The sequence below is a fragment of the Coregonus clupeaformis genome, chromosome 30 (assembly GCF_020615455.1).
Source record: "Coregonus clupeaformis isolate EN_2021a chromosome 30, ASM2061545v1, whole genome shotgun sequence".
In the NCBI taxonomy this organism is placed as follows: Eukaryota; Metazoa; Chordata; class Actinopteri; order Salmoniformes; family Salmonidae; genus Coregonus; species Coregonus clupeaformis.
Window position 1 is genome coordinate 2783878 of NC_059221.1, and position 20655 is coordinate 2804532.

The following is a 20655-nucleotide window of genomic DNA, read 5'->3' on the forward strand; positions in this document are numbered from 1 at the left end:
CTACTTTGTCATTCTGTAATTGTTCAGGTTAAATCGGTGAAAAGCAACACACCACAACATGCCACGTCAACAGTCCCTCTTGATGAGCACCGTCGGACAGGCTGAAAGTCCCCACAACAAAGGCTTCAGCTCTACCTCAGAGAAGCCGAATGGCTTTACTTGATGCAGATAGGAACAGACCGCCGAATTAGTGAATTCAGATATGTTTCTCAGAGAGACAATAGCGGTTATACAAATGTTAACTTTGCCTTCGCAAAAACATGGATGCACAACATCATTAAAGTGACAGGAGCACTCTGATCTGCTTTCACAAGACAAGGTTTACTGGATGTGATGGGTTGGGTTGTGGTGGGTGCTTTCAGGAACCTGATATCCTCTCAAATACAGAGACATCTACACACACTCTTCCACAATGGAAAGGGTGACTACTCCTCTCTCTCAGCGAGTACACTCTGCACTAGTTTATGTGCCTTAGTTACCAGTCAACATTGTCAAGAGTAGGCTACATCAAGGTTAAACGAACATGATGTTTCCGTTCGTGATGGGGGGGTGTGGAAATCGATACAGTTACACATCACGATATTACAACTTGTTTTTTCATGGCTCTCTCTTGTCCCTCTGCAGCAGACAAATGGTGAGCAATATGGAACATCGAATCGCAATAAAATCACAGTATCGAATTGCAATACATATTGAATCGTGATAATCACAATACATATCGTATCGGCACCTAAGTATCGTGATAATTCGTATCGTGAGGTCCCTGGCAATTCCCAGCCCTAGTTACCATGCCATGGTATGATTAGCCTAGTAGCCTATTCTATAGAATGAACACTGCAGTGCAGACCAAGGCAATGCACATTCAAATTGAATTAAGAGTGTAAACTGTAGGCTATGTATGAAGCAGCGTTAGTAATTTCACAAGAGGAATGGGGAAAGGTCACGCTTTCAATGACTTCCACAACCCCATCTGCTTTATCTTTATCCACCTGTCAATGCCAATCCAGTTTCCAATCATTTCAATGTGAGGGCCGCCTGGTTTTTTATTAGTCATTTGATCTGAAAATGTTGACTTTGACTGACAGGAGAGAGAAAAACGGTGGTAAACAATGGCAAACAAAACCAATATGGGTGATTTCCAACCACCAGGCTATTTGAACAATTGTCCATGTATAGTTTCCTACTGGAAAAACAACAATCATTCTAAAGGCTCATGAAACCCAGAGTCATCTACAGCTGTGATAAAAAGCCATTATGAGGACCCCTATTTCTAACAAATACCCGGGGAGATTACTGTAGTGTCCAACACTCCTATTCCTGTTTAATCCAGTCAGGCACAAATCTACCACAAATATGACGATTTGCCTTTCCCCTCTGGAACCAATCCTACGAAAAGAGGCAGGATTATATCACTCAGGGTCCAAACTGGACTGTGCTTGTTTCTGGTTAGGCTATACTACCAATGATGTAGCCTGTACCTAAACCAAACTGAGTGAGGTGCATGTGATTGGTAATGGTAAGTAAAGGGGAAGCAGAGCCTTGCACCAGCAGCACTGTGGGAAGGGTGTGTGGAGAGAGAGCGGTTCCGCTGGCTGAGCCTTACACACATCCCACTGTAGGCATGGCAGGCAGCACCAGTCGAGCACAGAGAGAGCAGCTGTGGGGAGCCAGGGGCAACAGGGAGCCTGGGATTAGATCCTCTGTCACCTCCCATCTCCCTCTCAAGAACTGCACACACTGCACTGCCTGTCCTGAGAGGAAACCAACTGGGATAAACCAGGATACTACAGTGGAGCCTATGGTGTGGTAACAAAACAAAGCACTTCCACCATCCTCCACAGTCAGCCAGGCGTACATAAACATTACAGAAGTCTACATTTATCATCATTATCTTCCCAAAAACAGGGTAGAACATCATGTCAAATTAGCACGTCCTATTTTCATAGAGGTACTCTCTGGGAAGCGCGAAACAATAGGCTATACTGTGACAACAATACTGAGACAGATTACATTTTTTGGGGGCGAGGCAACGGAGGAGTGGGGAGAGGGAAACACCCACTGGCACAGTTCTGGAGCTTTGCTCAAGGGAAGGACTACTACACAGGCAGCCTCCCCTCCAACTGGCTGACTGACTCACAGGGGTCAGGCTTTATCCTTGTGAGGCTCTGGCAGAAGGCAGTGGATGATAAAGACGGTTTTAAAGCTATTAAGGCTTTGTCTGCTAGAAACCAGCCACCTTTAGGATTCAGCCAGCTAGGTTGTTGTGTTTCCTCAAATGTTTTCTGCCAACTTCATCCACAGAAAAACATGTGACAGAAGAAAATACCCTGTTGCCATGGTAAATTACAACTGCTGTCACATTTAGTTGTGCAGGCAGTGACCTGGCTAGCAAAGCTAAGTCATATTATTTGACAGTACAGTAGCAACCATGGACTTAGTTTGTAACTTATTGGCTTATAAACATTTTGGTGTTCAAATTGGGAAGCAAAAACTTTAGACCCATGTCTCCCTTGGGCTACTATGGTGTCATAAGTGGTATGACAGGGCAGAGCTTCAAAGATATTAAATACATTATAATATTAATTGGCATTATGTTCCTTTACACAAGTTGAACAACACCAGCAATTTCACAAGCTCAAGTTGAAGTTGTGGGTTTCCTAGCTAACATTAAGCACATCACACAACTTCTGCCGGCCATGCTGTTTTATCAGTATCACAGAGATCCTCTGTAGATGGTCAGTTCTGGAGCTAGCTATTTACTGTAGCTATCCAGCCAGCTAATTTGCCAGAGATGTTACAGACAACATGGCAAGAGATGCAAACGTTAAAGGGACAATCCTTAGTTGAAACAACAAAGCGTTTCCCCGCCACTGTTTCAGCAAAAAGCTGAGAGATGGGGCTGGAGAAATACAACTACTCAAATTCATAGACAGAGCTATGGATGCATCAACTGACCATCCATGATATCAACATTATAGTTTTAACCATGCTCAGGCTATACAGTGTTTGTTTACATTTACTTTGTTTACAAACAGTGTGACCTTAGTAAAATAAAACAAGCTTATATTTTGACTTCTGATAGGATGACAGTTTAACTAAGCTCAAGGTATTTTTAAGTTATATTCTCCAAGAATTAATGCCAATGGGAAGCTACATATAATTAATTTAAAAGTAAGAAAATTGATGTAGCAACTATTAGACCGTCGTTTTAACATTAGCTAGCTAGCTACGTTAGCTGCACAAATATACAGCTCTGGAAAACATTAAGAGACCACTGCAAAATGATCCGTTTCTCTGGTTTTACTATTTATAGGTATGTGTTTTGGGTAAAAATATTTTTTTTGTTTTATTGTATAAACTACTGACAACATTTCTCCCAAATTCCAAATAAAAATATTGTCATTTAGAGCATTTATTTGCAGAAAATGACAACTAGTCAAAATAACAAAAAAGATGCAGTGTTGTCAGACCTCAAATAATGAAAAGAAAATAAGTTCATGTTCATTTTTAAACAACACAATACTAATGTTTTAACTTAGGAAGAGTTCAGAAATCAATATTTGGTGGAATAACCCTGATTTTCAATCACAGCTTTCATGGGACTTGGCATGCTCTCCACCAGCCTTTCACATTGATGTTGGGTGACTTTATGCCACTCCTGGCGCAAAAATTCAAGCAGCTCGGCTTTGTTTGATGGCTTGTGACCATCCATCTTCCTTTTGATCACAAGTTTTCAATGGGGTTCAGGTCTGGAGATTGGGCTGGCCATGACAGGGTCTTGATCTGGTGGTCGTCCATCCACACCTTGATTGACCCGGGTGTGTGGCATGGCGCATTGTCCTGCTGGCAAAAACAATCCTCAGAGTTGGGGAACAATGTCAGAGCAAAAGGAAGCAAGTTTTCTTCCAGGACAACCTTGTACGTGGCTTGATTCATGCATCCTTCACAAAGACAAATCTGCCCGATTCCAGCCTTGCTGAAGCACCCCCAGATCATCACTGATCCTCCACCAAATTTCACAGTGGATGCGAGACACTGTGGCTTGTAGGCCTCTCCAGGTCTCTGTCTAACCATTAGACGACCAGGTGTTGGGCAAAGCTGAAAATTGGACTCATCAGAGAAGATGACCTTACTCCAGTCCTCTACGGTCCAATCCTTACGGTCTTTTGCAAACCTCAGACTGGCTCTTCTTTGCTTCTCATTGATGAAGGGCTTTTTTCTAGCTTTGCACGACTTCAGCCCTGCCCCTAGGAGCCTGTTTCGAACCGTCCTCGCCGTGCACTTCACCACAGCTGCCGTTTGCCATTCTTTTTGTAGGTCACTTGATGTCATCCTACGGTTGTTGAGTGACATTCGAATGAGTTGGCGGTCATCCCGGTCAGTAGAGAGTTGTTTTTGCCCTCTGCCGGTCTGTAGCTTTGTTGTCCCCAATGTCTGCTGCTTGACCTTGTTCTTATGAACCGCCGTCTTTGACATTTTAAGGATGGAAGCAACCTGACGCTCACTGTATCCCTCTACCAGTAAAGCCAGAATTGAACCCTTCTTTTCCTCACTCAAAACTTTCCTTTTCAACTCTTTTGGCATGGTCAATAGTTATTTTTTGATTAATATTACTTTTGAGGTACTATTAGCACTGTTTTTGCCATCCAGCTGGTCCTATTGCAAGAGTATAGTGATGACCACAGCAGTGGTTTTTATACTTTTCCTCATTAAATAAGATTTGGTTCAGGTGATCACCTAATCAGTACCTAATTCAGTAGAATGAGGTGTGCCTATGTTGGAATTCAACAGACACTGGAATGGAATGGCTGTCATACATGTAGACACATTTGCAGTGGTCTCTTAATTTTTTCCAGAGCTGTACACTACATGACCAAAAGTATGTGGACACCTGCTCGTTGAACATCTCATTCCAAAATCATGGGCAATAATATGGAGTTGGTCCCCCATTTGCTGCTATAACAGCCTACACTCTTCTGGGAAGGCTTTCCACTAGATGTTGGAACATTGCTGTGGGGACATTCTGCCACAAGAGCATTAGTGAGGTAGGTGGCATTGATGTTGGGCGATTAGGCCTGGCTCGCAGTCGGCGTTCCAATTCATCCCAAAGGGGTTGAGGTCAGGGCTCTGTGCAGGCCAGTCAAGTTCTTCCATACTGACAAACCTTTTCTGTATGGACCTCACTTTGTGCACTGGGGCATTGTCATGCTGAAACAGGAAAGGGCATTCCCCGAACTGTTGCCACAAAGTTGGAAGCACAGAATCATCTAGAAAGTAATTGCATGCTGTAGCGTTAAGATTTCCCTTCACTGGAACTAAGGGGCCTAGGCCGAACCATGAAAAACAGCCCCAGACCATTATTCCTCCTCCACCAAACTTTACAGTTGGCACTATGCATTGGGGCAGGTAGCATTCTCCTGGCATCCACCAAACCCAGATTCGTCCATCGGACTGCCAGATGGTGAAGCGTGATTCATCACACCAGAAAATGTGTTTCCACTGCTCCAGAGTCCAATGGTGGCATGCTTTACAACACTCTAGCCGACGCTTGGCATTGCGCATGGTGATCTTAGGCTTGTGTGCGGCTGATCGACCATGGAAACCCATTTCATGAAGCCCCCAACTAACAGTTCTTGTGCTGACGTTGCTTCCAGAGGCAGTTTGGAACTCGGTAGTGAGTGTAGCAACCGAGGACAGATGATTTTTACACGCTACACGCTTCAGCACTCGGCGGTCCAGTTCTGTGAGCTTGTGTGGCCTACCACTTCGCTGCTGAGCTGTTGTTGCACCTAGACTTTCCACTTCACAATAACAGCACTTACAGTTGACCGGGGAAGCTCTAGCAGGGCAGAAATTTGAGTAACTGGCCTGTCGGAAAGGTGGCATCCTATGAAGGTGCCACATTAAAAGTCACTGAGCTCTTCAGTAAGGACATTCTACTGCCAATGTTTGTCTATGGAGATTGCATGGCTTTGTGCTTTATTTTATACACCTGTCAGCAACGGGTGTGGCTGAAATAGCCTAATCCACTAATTTGAAGGGGTTTCCACATACTTTTGTATATATAGTGTAAGTAACTACTGTATCTCGCTAGATGGTAACTAGCTAGTTAGCTAATGTTACCTGTCAAATGTTGGCAAGCTAACTCTCCCTAGCTACCTTCCTTCACTTACCTTAAATACCGTGTCTCGGCTACTTTGAGGCAATAATATCGACAGAGCTTGCTACCCCAGATAGAAACATAAATTGCTAACGGTATTAGCTAGCTAGAATGTTTAGCCTTTTTTAAAGTGGGTATTTTTTGTAACGGCTAGCTGGCCAACTGGGGGAATCGTCCCGGGCAAGGGTTACCATAGTAACATTGAATATCGAAATTGCAGCCAAAATGGAACTTCTGCTGCTACAATCACAATGTAGCATTGGACCACTGCATTGTTTAAAACCTCTGCACGAAATTCTAATAGCTACAATGTATTCTGCCGAGCCTTGTAAGTTTCTCGGCAGGTAATTAGGAGCAAATTGCTACAGTACGTAACCTACAGTAGTGATAAGGTTACACCGGCATTGGGTTACAGTACCAATGTAGATAGGCTGTGAGAACGCCGCACGCGCCACACTTGTGGGGGATTGTTCCCACTGTGCTTGGTAATTCTGCATCCCACAAGAGAACAATGTGACATATGGAATGGCCTGCGATGATACACAGTATGCACTGAAATATGCACTTCAACAGTATGCGGTTGCTGCCTAGCCTACATCAAAAGAAAAGGATGACTGACCACCATAGGACAATTTATAAAACGCAATTCTGTTGATTAACTCAAGTGATCATCGGATATTGTTTAATTGATAGCCTACTAGGGATGGATAATAACACATTTATATGCGATGTTAGATGACAGCTGCAGTACCTTCTTGGAATATATGTTTGATATTAATTTATATTGGAATGGTATTATAATAGCCTACTATTACATTTTAAGTTGTGAGAGGATCGAATAGATTGTTCACTTCTACAGCACACGTAATAATTGCATTGATACAAAATATAGTATATGCATTATATAAAAAGTCTATAAGGCATAAGGGTATTATCGAAAATAAATAATACACACCATTTGTATAAGTCATTCATTGGTTAGAAATTATTGTATATTTGGGTATTAATAAGCAGAAAAATGGGGAGGTGTAATTGCCACAACATTATTTCCCAAAGCTGCTGAAAATAGCTTAGCGCACAGCTGACCAGAGCAAAAATATCAACACAACCGTATCATGTAAAATAAATGCTTACCTTCACTTCTGATTGTGAATTTTCAAGTGTGAACGTCAAACCCCTCTCCAATTTCTCCACCTTGCGGGTCTCTTTATTTGCGTTTAATTCTAAAGACAATGTCCTGGTATGGGAGCGAGTACAGGACCCTCCAAGACTTGCACTGTCAACCAGCCCCAAAGATGGAGGCGGGGCAGCGGCAGTGGTAACCGACGTCACACGCCTCGTGCAAAATAGGACTGTAGGCAACAGTGCTTTAGAGTGGGTTCACTAAAGCCATTTAAATTGTCATTGGCGGCTTTAGAAATAAATATTTTACCACCGTCCATCTGCCTTTCCTCTCTCCCCTCTTCTCTTTGTTAATTCCCACACTGGAGTACAGTACAGTCAATTGCTTTGTTTCTTGTTCTACAAATGCCCACACCTAACTTCACATTCAATATTTTCACTTAAAAGCATTACCACAGAAATATGTAATTAATTAATAAAAAAATGTGTAGGCAAATAAGAGAGCGATCCACAAACTATCAATAGCCTACAGTAACTTACACATAAAGGAGGCATTTAAAGAAAAGTATATGCCTTAAGGTTTGACCCATTTCTATGGTTTGATCACACAATAGTCTTCCTTCATTCTGAAGGACTTTTTAGCAATTGAGTAAAAAGGTCTTAAAATGCCACTTTTTAAAAGATGCATACCATAACCACATGTGAGTCCCTTTAAAGGGAGTCAACATATGATTTGTGTGCGGATAAGGGCGATGTACGCACCTTGAGACAGATTTATGGGGAACTTCTGCCACCTACAGGCGAAACCTGGAAAGTGTATGTATCAATAATACACAATTTCACCATGAAGAGCGAGAGTTGTCTGGATCCAATGCGATTGTCTTAAAACATTCGAACCCCGTAACACACATCTCATAGCATGTTGAATATTGATATGAGTGTAGACCCTTGAAATTGTTAATGCCACTATATATTAGAGCAGGTCAGCACCAAGCACTTTATCACAGTCCTTATAGTTACATTGACCAACACAATACATTGATTATAAGCTACATTCTCCCCAGTATAAAACGCATATAGTTCAGTAAGAGATCTACATTGTCTGCCCACAGCATTTGTCTTTTTCAATATGCAAATACTGACCTGTCTCTTTATTTGATCTTATAAATGGACTGCTTTTTATTCATCATCATTATCGTGAGGTGGGGGTGTTATTCCTCATTTTATAAAGTAGTCTTTCCTTTAACCGGTATCTTCCTATAGCCCCATAGTAATTATAGCCTACCTACCCCCGCCTCTCCATCCCCCCTGCCACCCCCCACCCCAAAAACGAAATGAGTTTTCTCAGGAGAAGACAGAATAAATGGGAAAACAGCCCATAAACGATAATGAACCATCCCTCTTTAATTCTCTCCCCCCTCCCCTGGTGGTGCAGGCAGAGACAGAGCCACCGCCCAGCGTCTGCAGGAAGGATGCTTGGTAATTTCCTCCATTATTGAATTGGGCTGGACACACACATTCTCTCTCTCTCTCTCTCTCTCTGCTCTGCTCTGCTCTGCTCAGACCATGTAAAAAAAAAAAAACACACAAAAGCCCATGACCTCTTTCACAGAGTGGTCATTCAATGAATGCCCTCCTCAGTGCCCTCTTACACCCTGGCGTCCTCCCCTCACCCTAACCCACCCCCTCCAAACCAAGCCCTCACTGCCTGTGTGCCCTTTTTTCATAGCTGAGTCATTGTTCCTCATTTCCTGCCTCTGGTGAGTACTGCTGCGCTGTTGAAAATCTTTCTGTCTCCAGCTAAAAGCCAGAATTAGACTTGAAACTGAATCTCAAGCACTTACGTGCCCAACACCCTGCCTTTCAATCCATCAGAGGATGGTTAGTTCTGTTCTAGTTGAGTCAGGAGACGGGGACCCTGCAGAGCACCTTGCTCAAGCGTACGCATGCCCATTCTTAAGTGAAACACTTGACAGTTTAAAATCACGTTTTAGGACATGTCTCAATTTAATGATACATTTTGTCTTAGATCAATTATAACATGAAAACCATAGTAAAATTGTGAACTGTTAGTAATTAGGGCGATTATTAACAATTTTGTTGGATCAAAGATGTGAGTACACTTACTTGCAAGGGAGACCTGGCCAAGAAGGCCGCAGCAAACAATACAACATTACAACATTTTTTTACATTCAGCACAACATAACGATCCGGCCTACAGGAAACATTTACACTACATTTACTTCTGTTCGTGTGCAAGGTGAACGGCATTGTCTAGCCGACAGGACATATTGGCATTCCTCTGCAAATTGGTACTCCAATGCTTTTCTCACACCTCAGTTAATTAGACTGCCGAGTCCTTGTTAATTGGAATGAGCTGAACCCCATTCCCTCCTTGGTTATCATACCAGGCATGCAAGTACACACTCGCCCATCCACACACACACGCACACACACACTTACATTCATGCACACACTTTCATTTGCGCACATAGATGCACGCACACACACTCTCGCGAGCACGCTTACAAACACACTCTCACGAGCACACACTTTCCTGTGTGCGCCTGATTGGCAGTCCTGAATGATTCCATGCTTTTTTACAGATAGCTAACCTGGCATGGGGGATGGAAGGTAGTGGGCTGTTGAGGGACGGGGGATAGGGGGTGTGTGGCACACAGAGAGCCTGATAGGAATGACAGTGAAGACGGCCTCTTCCATCTAATCTTCACCTATTCTGGACAACAGAATGTACATCAGGGATCATCAACTAGATTCAGCCGCAGCGGATGGTGAGGGGGCTGGAACATAATTACAAATAATTTATAGACTGCAAATTGACCGCAAGAAGCCCAAACATAAATAATAATAATATTTGACCAGAACATAATTTCTAACCTTGCTTACATTTGTACTGTATACGATCACAAATATCTCTCTATTATGCATGGGAATACTTTGGAACAGATGTCCTAAATTAAAATCACTTGGAGCTGATTTGCTGGTGTTTTTACAGTCTTTTATGTCCAACAATAATAGAAAGAGGAGTGGGAGGCCCCGGGGCACAACTGAGCAAGAGGACAAATACATTAGAGTGTCTAGTTTGAGAAACAGGCGCCTCACAGGTACTCAACTGGCAGCTTCATTAAATAGTACCCGCAAAACACCAGTCTCAACGTCAACAGTGAAGAGGCGTCTCTGGGATGCTGACATTCTAGGCAGAGTTGCAAAGAAAAAGCCATATCTCAGACTGCCCATCTTAATCTTTTATTTTTATTGGCCAGTCTGAGATATGGCTTTTTCTTTGCAACTCTGCCTAGAAGGTCAGCATCCCGGAGTCGCCTCTTCACTGTTGACGTTGAGACTGGTGTTTTGCGGGTACTATTTAATGAAGCTGCCAGTTGAGGACCTCCCACTCCTCTTTCTATTCTGGTTAGAGCCAGTATGCGCTGTTCTGTGAAGGGAGTAGTACACAGTGTTGTACGAGATCTTCAGTTTCTTGGCAATTTCTCACATGGAATAGCCTTCATTTCTCAGAACAACAATAGACTAACGAGTTTCAGAAGAAAGTTATTTGTTTCTGGCCATTTTGAGCCTGTAATCGAACCCACAATTGCTGATGCTCCAGATACTCAATTAGTCTCAAGAAGGCCAGATTTATTGCTTCTTTAATCAGCACAACAGTTTTCAGCTGTGCTAACATAATTGCAAAAGGGTTTTCTAATGATCGATTAGCCTTTTAAAATGATAAACTTGGATTAGCAAACACAACGTGCCATTGGAACACAGGACTGATGGTTGCTGATAATGGGCCTCTGTACACCTATGTAGATATTCCATTAAAAATCAACTGTTTCCAGCTACAATAGCCATTTACAACATTAACATTTCTGATCAATTTGATGTTATTTTAATGGACAAAAAAAGTGATTTTCTTTCAAAAACAAGGACATTTCTAAGTGACCCCAAACTTTTGAACGGTAGTGTATATATGGATATAATTTTTTTAATCCCCTGCGGGACATATTCGGCCCTGGGGGCCACCAGTTGGGGAACCCTGATGTACAGGCTACACCTTGGCCTTACCTGCTCATTGGTACTCATGCACTGGAGTTTCATCTGCTTCAGATAGGTGGTGGTCAGCGGCATGTTGTAGTCGATGAGATCCGGCACCAGTGATGTCGGTCTGTCATTCTCTGTGAAGATTGTACACAAAGTATTATGACTCTCATTCTCCCTAAATCTCATTCTTGAACCAAAACACATACAGGGTCACGTTCATTAGGCACCAAAATTTAAGAAAACAAACTGAAAGAGCGAGGCACTACCTGAACTTTAGAAATGCTTGTTTTCGTTTTAAGACGTTTTCTGTTGAGTCCCCTAATGAACATGACCCAGCTATCTGTACATGCACAAGCCAATGGACTCTGCCTGGGTGGCAGTGCTCTAAGTGGACACTAGAGGGCCATTTAATATGGGAGTACAGAACCTGAGGCTGCACTGTGGCCACTATAATAGCCTGCATACAGAACACGCATACAAACAAAAGTCATTTAAAAAACAAGAACATGTGCTGTCTAGTTTGCTATAAGGAATTTAAAATGATTTATACTTTTACTTTTGATACTTAAGTATATTTTAGCAATTACATTTACTTTTGATACTTAAGTATATTTAAAATACTTTTAGACTTTCACTTTTTTTGTCATTTTCTATTAAGGCATCGTTAAGTATGACAATTGGGTACTTTTTCCACCACTTGCAGGAAGCTGCATTTCAATCAATTTTATTTTATATAGCCCTTCTTACATCAGCTAATATCTCGAAGTGCTGTACAGAAACCCAGCCTAAAACCCCAAACAGCTAGTAATGCAGGTGTAGAAGCACGGTGGCTAGGAAAAACTCCCTAGAAAGGCAAAACCTAGGAAGAAACCTAGAGAGGAACCAGGCTATGAGGGGTGGCCAGTCCTCTTCTGGCTGTGCCGGGTGGAGATTATAACAGAACCATGCCAAGATGTTCAAAAATGTTCATAAGTGACAAGCATGGTCAAATAATAATCAGGAATAAATCTCAGTTGGCTTTTCATAGCCGATCATATCAGAGTTTAAAACAGCAGGTCTGGGACAGGTAGGGGTTCCATAACCGCAGGCAGAACAGTTTAAACTGGAATAGCAGCAAGGCCAGGCGGACTGGGGACAGCAAGGAGTCACCACGGCCGGTAGTCCCGACGTATGGTCCTAGGGCTCAGGTCTCTCAGTTGGCTTTTCATAGCCGATCATTTAGAGTTGAAAACAGCAGGTCTGGGACAGGTAGGGGGTTTCGTAGCCGCAGGCAGAACAGTTGAAACTGGAATAGCAGCAAGGCCAGGCGGACTGGGGACAGCAAGGTGTCATCATGCCCGGTAGTCCTGACGTATGGTCCTAGGGCTCAGGTTCTCAGAGAGAAAGAGAGAACGAGAGAATTAGAGAGAGCATACTTAAATTCACACAGGACACTGGATAAGACAGGAGAAGTACTCCAGGTATAACCAACTAACCCCAGCCCCCGACACATAAACTACTGCAGCATAAATACTGGAGGCTGAGACAGGAGCGGTCCGGAGACACTGTGGCCCCATCCGAAGAAACCCCCGGACAGGGCCAAACAGGAAGGATATAACCCCACCCACTCCGCCAAAGCACAGCCCCCGCACCACTAGAGGGATATCCCCAACCACCAACTTACAATCCTGAGACAAGGCCGAGTATAGCCCACAGAGGTCTCCACCACAGCACAAACCAAGGGGGGCGCCAACCGAGACAGGAAGATCACGTCAGTAACTCAACCCACTCAAGTGACGCACCCCTCCCAGGGACGGCATGAAAGAGCACCAGCAAGCCAGTGACTCAGCCCCTGCAACAGGGTTAGAGGCAGAGAACCCCAGTGGAGAGGGGAACCGGCCTGGCAGAGACAGCAAGGGCTGTTCGTTGCTCCAGCCTTTCCGTTCACCTTCACACTCCTGGGCCAGACTACACTCAATCATATGACCTACTGAAGAGATAAGTCTTCAGTAAAGACTTAAAGGTTGAGACCGAGTCTGCGTCTCTCACATGGGTAGGCAGACTGTTCCATAAAAATGGAGATCTATAGGAGAAAGCCCTGCCTCCCGCTGTTTGCTTAGAAATTCTAGGGACAATTAGGAGGCCTGCGTCTTGTGACCGTAGCGTACGTATTGGTATGTACGGCAGGACCAACTCGGAAAGATAGGTAGGAGCAAGCCCATGTAACGCTTTATAGGTTAACAGTAAAACCTTGAAATCAGCCCTTGCCTTAACAGGAAGCCAGTGTAGGGAAGCTAGCACTGGAGTAATATGATCAAATTTCTTGGTTCTAGTCAGGATTCTAGCAGCCGTATTTAGCACTAACTGAAGTTTATTTAGTGCTTTATCCGGGTAGCCGGAAAATAGAGCATTGCAGTAGTCTAACCTAGAAGTAACAAATGCATGGATTAATTTTTCTGCATCATTTTTGGACAGAAAATTTCTGATTTTTGCAATGTTACGTAGATGGAAAAAAGCTGTCCTTGAAACAGTCTTGATATGTTCGTCAAAAGAGAGATCAGGGTCAAGAGTAACGCCTAGGTCCTTCACAGTTTTATTTGAGACGACTTTACAACCATCAAGATGAATTGTCAGATTTAACAGAAGATCTCTTTGTTTCTTGGGACCTAGAACAAGCATCTCTGTTTTGTCCGAGTTTAAAAGTAAAAAGTTTTCAGCCATCCACTTCCTTATGTCTGAAACACAGGCTTCTAGCGAGGGCAATTTTGGGGCTTCACCATGCTTCATTGAAATGTACAGCTGTGTGTCATCCGCATAGCAGTGAAAGTTAACATTATGTTTTCGAATAACATCCCCAAGAGGTAAAATATATAGTGAAAACAATAGTGGTCCTAAAACGGAACCTTGAGGAACACCGAAATGTACAGTTGATTTGTCGGAGGACAGACCATTCACAGAGACAAACTGATATCTTTCCGACAGGTAGGATCTAAACCAGGCCAGAACTTGTCCGTGTAGACCAATTTGGGTTTCCAGTCTCTCCAAAAGAATGTGGTGATCGATGGTGTCAAAGGCAGCACTAAGGTCTAGTAGCACGAGGACAGATGCAGAGCCTCGGTCTGACGCCATTAAAAGGTCATTTACCACCTTCACAAGTGCAGTCTCAGTGCTATGATGGGGTCTAAAACCAGACTGAAGCATTTCGTATACATTGTTTGTCTTCAGAAAGGCAGTGAGTTGCTGCGCAACAGCTTTTTCTAAAATTTTTGAGAGGAATGGAAGATTCGATATAGGCCGATAGTTTTTATATTTTCCGGGTCAAGGTTTGGCTTTTTCAAGAGAGGCTTTATCACTGCCACTTTTAGTGAGTTTGGTACACATCCGGTGGATAGAGAGCTGTTTATTATGTTCAACATAGGAGGGCCAAGCACAGGAAGCAGCTCCTTTAGCAGTTTAGTAGGAATAGGGTCCAGTATGCAGCTTGAAGGTTTAGAGGCCATGATTATTTTCATCATTGTGTCAAGAGATATAGTACTAAAACACTTAAGTGTCTCTCCCGATCCCAGGCCCTCGCAGAGCTGTGCAGATCCAGGACAGCTAAGCCCTGGAGGAATACGCAGATTCAAAGAGGAGTCCGTAATTTGCTTTCTAATGGTCATGATCTTTTCCGCAAAGAAGTTCATGAATTTATCACTGCTGAAGTGAAAACCATCCTCTCTTGGGGAATGCTGCTTTTTAGTTAGCTTTGCAACAGTATCAAAAAGAAATTTTGGATTGTTCTTATTTTCCTCGATTAATTTGGAAAAGTAGGATGATCGAGCAGCAGTGAGGGCTCTTCGGTACTGCACGGTACTGTCTTTCCAAGCTAGTCGGAAGACTTCCAGTTTGGTGTGGCGCCATTTCCGTTCCAATTTCCTGGAAGCTTGCTTCAAAGCTCGGGTATTTTCTGTATACCAGGGAGCTAGTTTCTTATGACAAATGTTTTTCGTTTTTAGGGGTGCAACTGCATCTAGGGTATTGCGCAAGGTTAAATTGAGTTCCTCAGTTAAGTGGTTAACTGATTTTTGTCCTCTGACGTCCTTGGGTAGGCAGAAGGAGTCTGGAAGGGCATCAATGAATTTTTGTGTTGTCTGAGAATTTATAGCACGACTTTTGATGCTCCTTGGTTGGGGTCTGAGCAGATTATTTGTTGCGATTGCAAACGTAATAAAATGGTGGTCCGATAGTCCAGGATTTTGTGGAAAAACATTAAGATCTACAACATTTATTCCATGGGACAAAACTAGGTCCAGAGTATGACTGTGGCAGTGAGTAGGTCCAGAGACATGTTGGACAAAACCCACTGAGTCGATAATGGCTCCGAAAGACTTTTGGAGTGGGTCTGTGGACTTCTCCATGTGAATATTAAAATCACCAAAAATTAGAATATGATCTGCTATGACTACAAGGTCTGATAGGAATTCAGGAAACTCAGAGAGGAACGCTGTATATGGCCCAGGAGGCCTGTAAACAGTAGCTATAAAAAGTGATTGAGTAGGCTGCATAGATTTCATGACTAGAAGCTCAAAAGATGAAAACGCCATTTTTTTTTGTAAATTGAAATTTGCTATCGTAAATGTTAGCAACACCTCCGCCTTTGCGGGATGCACGGGGAATATGGTCACTAGTGTAACCAGGAGGTGAGGCCTCATTTAACACAGCAAATTCATCAGGCTTAAGCCATGTTTCAGTCAGGCCAATCACATCAAGATTATGATCAGTGATTAATTCATTGACTATGACTGCCTTTGAAGTGAGGGATCTAACATTAAGTAACCCTATTTTGAGATGTGAGGTATCACAATCTCTTTCAATAATGGCAGGAATGGAGGAGGTCTTTATCCTAATAAGATTGCTAGGGTGAACACCGCCATGTTTAGTTTTGCCCAACCTAGGTCGAGGCACAGACACAGTCTCAATGGGTATGGCTGAGCTGACTACACTGACTGTGCTATTGGCAGACTCCACTAAGCTGGCAGGTTGGCTAACAGCCTGCTGCCTGGCCTGCACCCTATTTCACTGTGGGGCTAGAGGAGTTAGAGCCCTATCTATGTTGGTAGATAAGAGGAGAGCACCCCTCCAGCTAGGATGGAGTCCGTCACTCCTCAGCAGGTCAGGCTTGATCCTGTTTGTGGGTGAGTCCCAGAAAGAGGGCCAATTATCCACAAATGTTATCTTTTGGGAGGGGCAGAAAACAGTTTTCAACCAGCGATTAAGTGCTGAGACTCTGCTGTAGAGCTCGTCACTTCCCCTAACTGGGAGGGGGCCAGAGACAATTACTCGATGCCGACACATCTTTCTAGCTGATTTACACGCTGAAGCTATGTTGCACTTGGTGACCTCTGACTGTTTCATCCTAACATCGTTGGTGCCGACGTGGATAACAATATCTCTATACTCTCTACACTCGCCAGTTTTAGCTTTAGCCAGCACCATCTTTAGATTAGCCTTAACGTCGGTAGCCCTGCCCCCTGGTAAACAGTGTATGATCGCTGGATGATTCTTTTTAAGTCTAATACTGCGGGTAATGGAGTCGCCAATGACTAGGGTTTTCAATTTGTCAGAGCTAATGGTGGGAGCCTTCGGAGTCTCAGACCCCGTAACGGGAGGAGTAGAGACTAGAGAAGACTCAGACTCAGACTCCGACTCGCTACATAATGGGGAAAACCGGTTGAAGGTTTCTGTCGGCTGAATGAGCGACACCGGTTGAGCATTCCAACAGTATTTCCCTCCAGAAGCCATGAGAAAGTTGTCCGGCTGCGGGGACTGTGCGGGGGGATTTATACTAACGTTACTGTCTGTACTTACTGGTGGCACAGACGCTGTTTCTTCCTTTCCTACACTGATATTACCCTTGCCTAACGATTGCGTCTGAAGCTGGGCTTGTAGCACAGCTATTCTCGCCGTAAGGCGAGAATTCTCCTGTATATTATGAGTACAGCGACTGCAATTAGAAGACATCATGTTAATGTTACTACTTAGCTTCGGCTGTTGAAGATGTTGATGAACCATGTCCAGATAAAGCGTCCGGAGTGAAAAAGTTGAATAAGGGAAAAAAGTTGCGATGGAAAAAAGGAAAATAACGTAAAGTTGGCAGCTAAAACGCACAGGAAAATGACTCTTCTGTCTCGGGATAAACGTCCGGGGTGAAAAAGTTTAACGAAAAAGATGAGTGAGGACAAAACTAAAAAGTTGGTAAATTTGTTGAACACAGAGATTGATTAAACGTTTATTAAAAGTAAAACGTGAATAGTTTGGCAGGTAGCCAAGTAGCAACAAACAGCAGAGCAGCACGGAGACAATGCGGAAGCGAGACGGAAGTCACGTCATTCAGAGTGGTGATGGAAGGAATGGGTGGTCTCATCATTGAACGACAATTTGCCTGACGGTTTTGATATCCGTCCATCATGATCCAGTACACCTCTTTGCACAACAAACTGCTTAATTCTAATATGTAAATATACTTTTCTTCAAAACATTTTGAATTACCCACATTCCTCTAAAAACAGAGGCAAGAGGCAAAATTGTTGCAGTAACTTAAAATTATTAAGTAGAGAGAAATATGATGACAATTTAGTATATTAAATCACATAAATCATTTAAATTAACAAATCATTGAAACAACTTACATTTATTTTAATAAAGTATATGTTTTTTTGTTTTTTTGTCAATTTCAATTCACCCCAGAATACTTTTTTTAAGTGTGCATGTGTACGCCAGGTGGCGTGGCGAGAATCTGTCTCCGCACCACGTGCTCTCACCACTGATGTCCCCCAGGGCTCAGTTCTAGGCCCTCTCCTATTCTCTCTATACACCAAGTCACTTGGCTCTGTCATATCCTCACATGGTCTCTCCTATCATTGCTACGCAGACGACACACAATTCATTTTCTCCTTTCCCCCTTCTGATAACCAGGTGGCGAATCGCACCTCTGCATGTTTGGCAGACATATCAGTGTGGATGTCGGATCACCACCTCAAGCTGAACCTCGGCAAGACGGAGCTGCTCTTCCTCCCGGGGAAGGACTGCCCGCTCCATGATCTCGCCATCACGGTTGACAACTCCATTGTGTCCTCCTCCCAGAGTGCAAAGAACCTTGGCGTGACCCTGGACAACACCCTGTCGTTCTCCGCTAACATCAAAGCGGTGACCCGATCCTGCAGGTTCATGCTCTACAACATTCGCAGAGTACGACCCTACCTTACACAGAAAGCGGCACAGGTCCTAATCCAGGCTCTTGTCATCTCCCGTCTGGATTACTGGAACTCGCTGTTGGCTGGGCTCCCTGCCTGTGCCATTAAACCCCTACAACTTATCCAGAACGTTGCAGCCTGTCTGGTGTTCAACCTTCCCAAGTTCTCTCATGTCACCCCGCTCCTCCGCACACTCCACTGGCTTCCAGTTGAGGCTCGCATCTACTACAAGACCATGGTGCTTGCCTACGGAGCTGTGAGGGGAATGGCACCTCCTTACCTTCAGGCTCTGATCAGACCCTACACCCAAACGAGGGCACTATGTTCATCCACCTCTGGCCTGCTAGCCCCCCTACCTCTACGGAAGCACAGTTCCCGCTCAGCCCAGTCAAAGCTATTCGCTGCTCTGGCACCCCAATGGTGGAACAAGCTCCCCCACGACGCCAGGACAGCGGAGTCACTAACCACCTTCCGGAGGCACTTGAAACCCTAACTCTTTAAGGAATACCTGAAATAGTATAAAGTAATCCTTCTACCCCCCCACACCCCCCCTATAAAAAAAAAAGAAAGAAGAAAAGTGGTTGTCCCACTGGCTATCATAAGTTGAATGCACCAATTTGTAAGTCGCTCTGGATAAGAGCGTCTGCTAAATGATGTAAATGTAAATGTACGTGTGCGAGAGAGATAGAAGAGGGTGGATTGCTCATAAAGAGAGCAGCAAAGCCACCAAATGACTGTCCCTGGCAGCTTCCACAAGCACGCAGAAACAAACAAGCAGCTTCTTTGACCAGAATCAGCTCTTACTCTATGTATAGATTACCTTCATTAAATCTTGTAATAAATAATGTAGAAATTGAGCAAGTTGAGCAAGTTGAGGAGACTAAACTGCAAGTTGAGGAGACTAAACTGCTTGGTGTAACCCTGGATTGTAAACTGTCATGGTCAAACATATTGATGCAACGGTAGCTAAAATGGGGAGAGGTCTGTCCGTAATAAAGCGTTGCTCTGCTTTTTTGACATTGCTATCAACAAAACAAGTCCTACAGGCCCTAGTTCTGTCATATCTGGACTACTGCTCAGTCATATGGTCAAGTGCCACAAAGAGGGACATAGGCAAATTAGTTGGCCCAGAACAGAGCAGCACGGCTGGCAGCACGGAGAGTTAACATCAATGACATGCATGTCAATCTCTCCTGGCTCAAAGTAGAGGAGAGATTGACTGCATCATTACTTGTCTTTGTGAGAGGTATTGACATGTTCAAACAACTAGCACACAGCTCAGACACCCATGCATACCCCATAAGACATGCCACAAGGGGTCTCCTCACAGTCCCCAAGTCCAGAACAGACTCCGGGAAATTCACAGTACTACACAGAGCCATGACTACATGGAACTCTATTCCACATCAAGTAACTAATGTAAGCAGTAAAATCAGATTTAAAAAAACAGATCATACTACACCTTATGGAACAACGTGGATTGTGAAGAGACACACACACGGATACGCACGCTAGCACACGCACTCTACACACACGTACATTGTAATATTGTTGTATGATGGTATTATAGATTTTGTATTGTAGATATGTAGTGGTGTATTAATGTTATATGATGTACTGTTTTATCTTTTGTTTTATATGTAATGTAATTGCCTTAATGTGTTTGGACATTTACAGTATATGTAATGGGTGCATTAAACCACTAAGTGGACATCCTACATTAAGATGCTTGTGCATTTGAACTTATTTATACCATTTTTAAAGACTTCTCTAATATAATATATGATATAGCATATAACAAAATAACTGCAAACTCTTTATAACTGAACTGGTATACATCCTCTCTTGTATTGCATTGACATTATACTTCAAGTGCAAGCAATGGTCCGTCTTCCTCATCACATGACGTACAGGGTCTTCCTCTCCAAGGATCATATCGACTCTAATCAATCAGAGCTATCAAACAACCTATCACCTACAGTACACTCACTCTATCAATCAGTAATCGATTGCACTCCTGTCTATTTATTTATTTTTACCTTTATTTAACTAGGCAAGTCAGTTAAGAACAAATTCTTATTTACAATGAAGGCCTACACC

At 43.4% G+C, this 20655-nt stretch overlaps 1 protein-coding gene across 4 annotated transcripts in view; it reads right to left on the reverse strand.

The window, feature by feature from the left end:
- The window catches only part of LOC121545507 (nucleolar protein 4-like), a 172024-nt gene that overhangs the window by 82487 nt on the left and 68882 nt on the right, over window positions 1-20655 (reverse strand). For 2 of the 4 annotated variants that reach the window (XM_041856080.2, XM_041856079.2), the window contains exon 4: window positions 11369-11478. In XM_041856080.2, the coding sequence (XP_041712014.1) occupies window positions 11369-11478 (110 nt within the window). Of the gene's footprint in view, window positions 1-6173; window positions 6324-7294; window positions 7456-11368; window positions 11479-20655 lie in introns of those variants that run through there. The other 2 variants (XM_041856081.2, XM_041856082.2) reach the window with 2 other exon arrangements.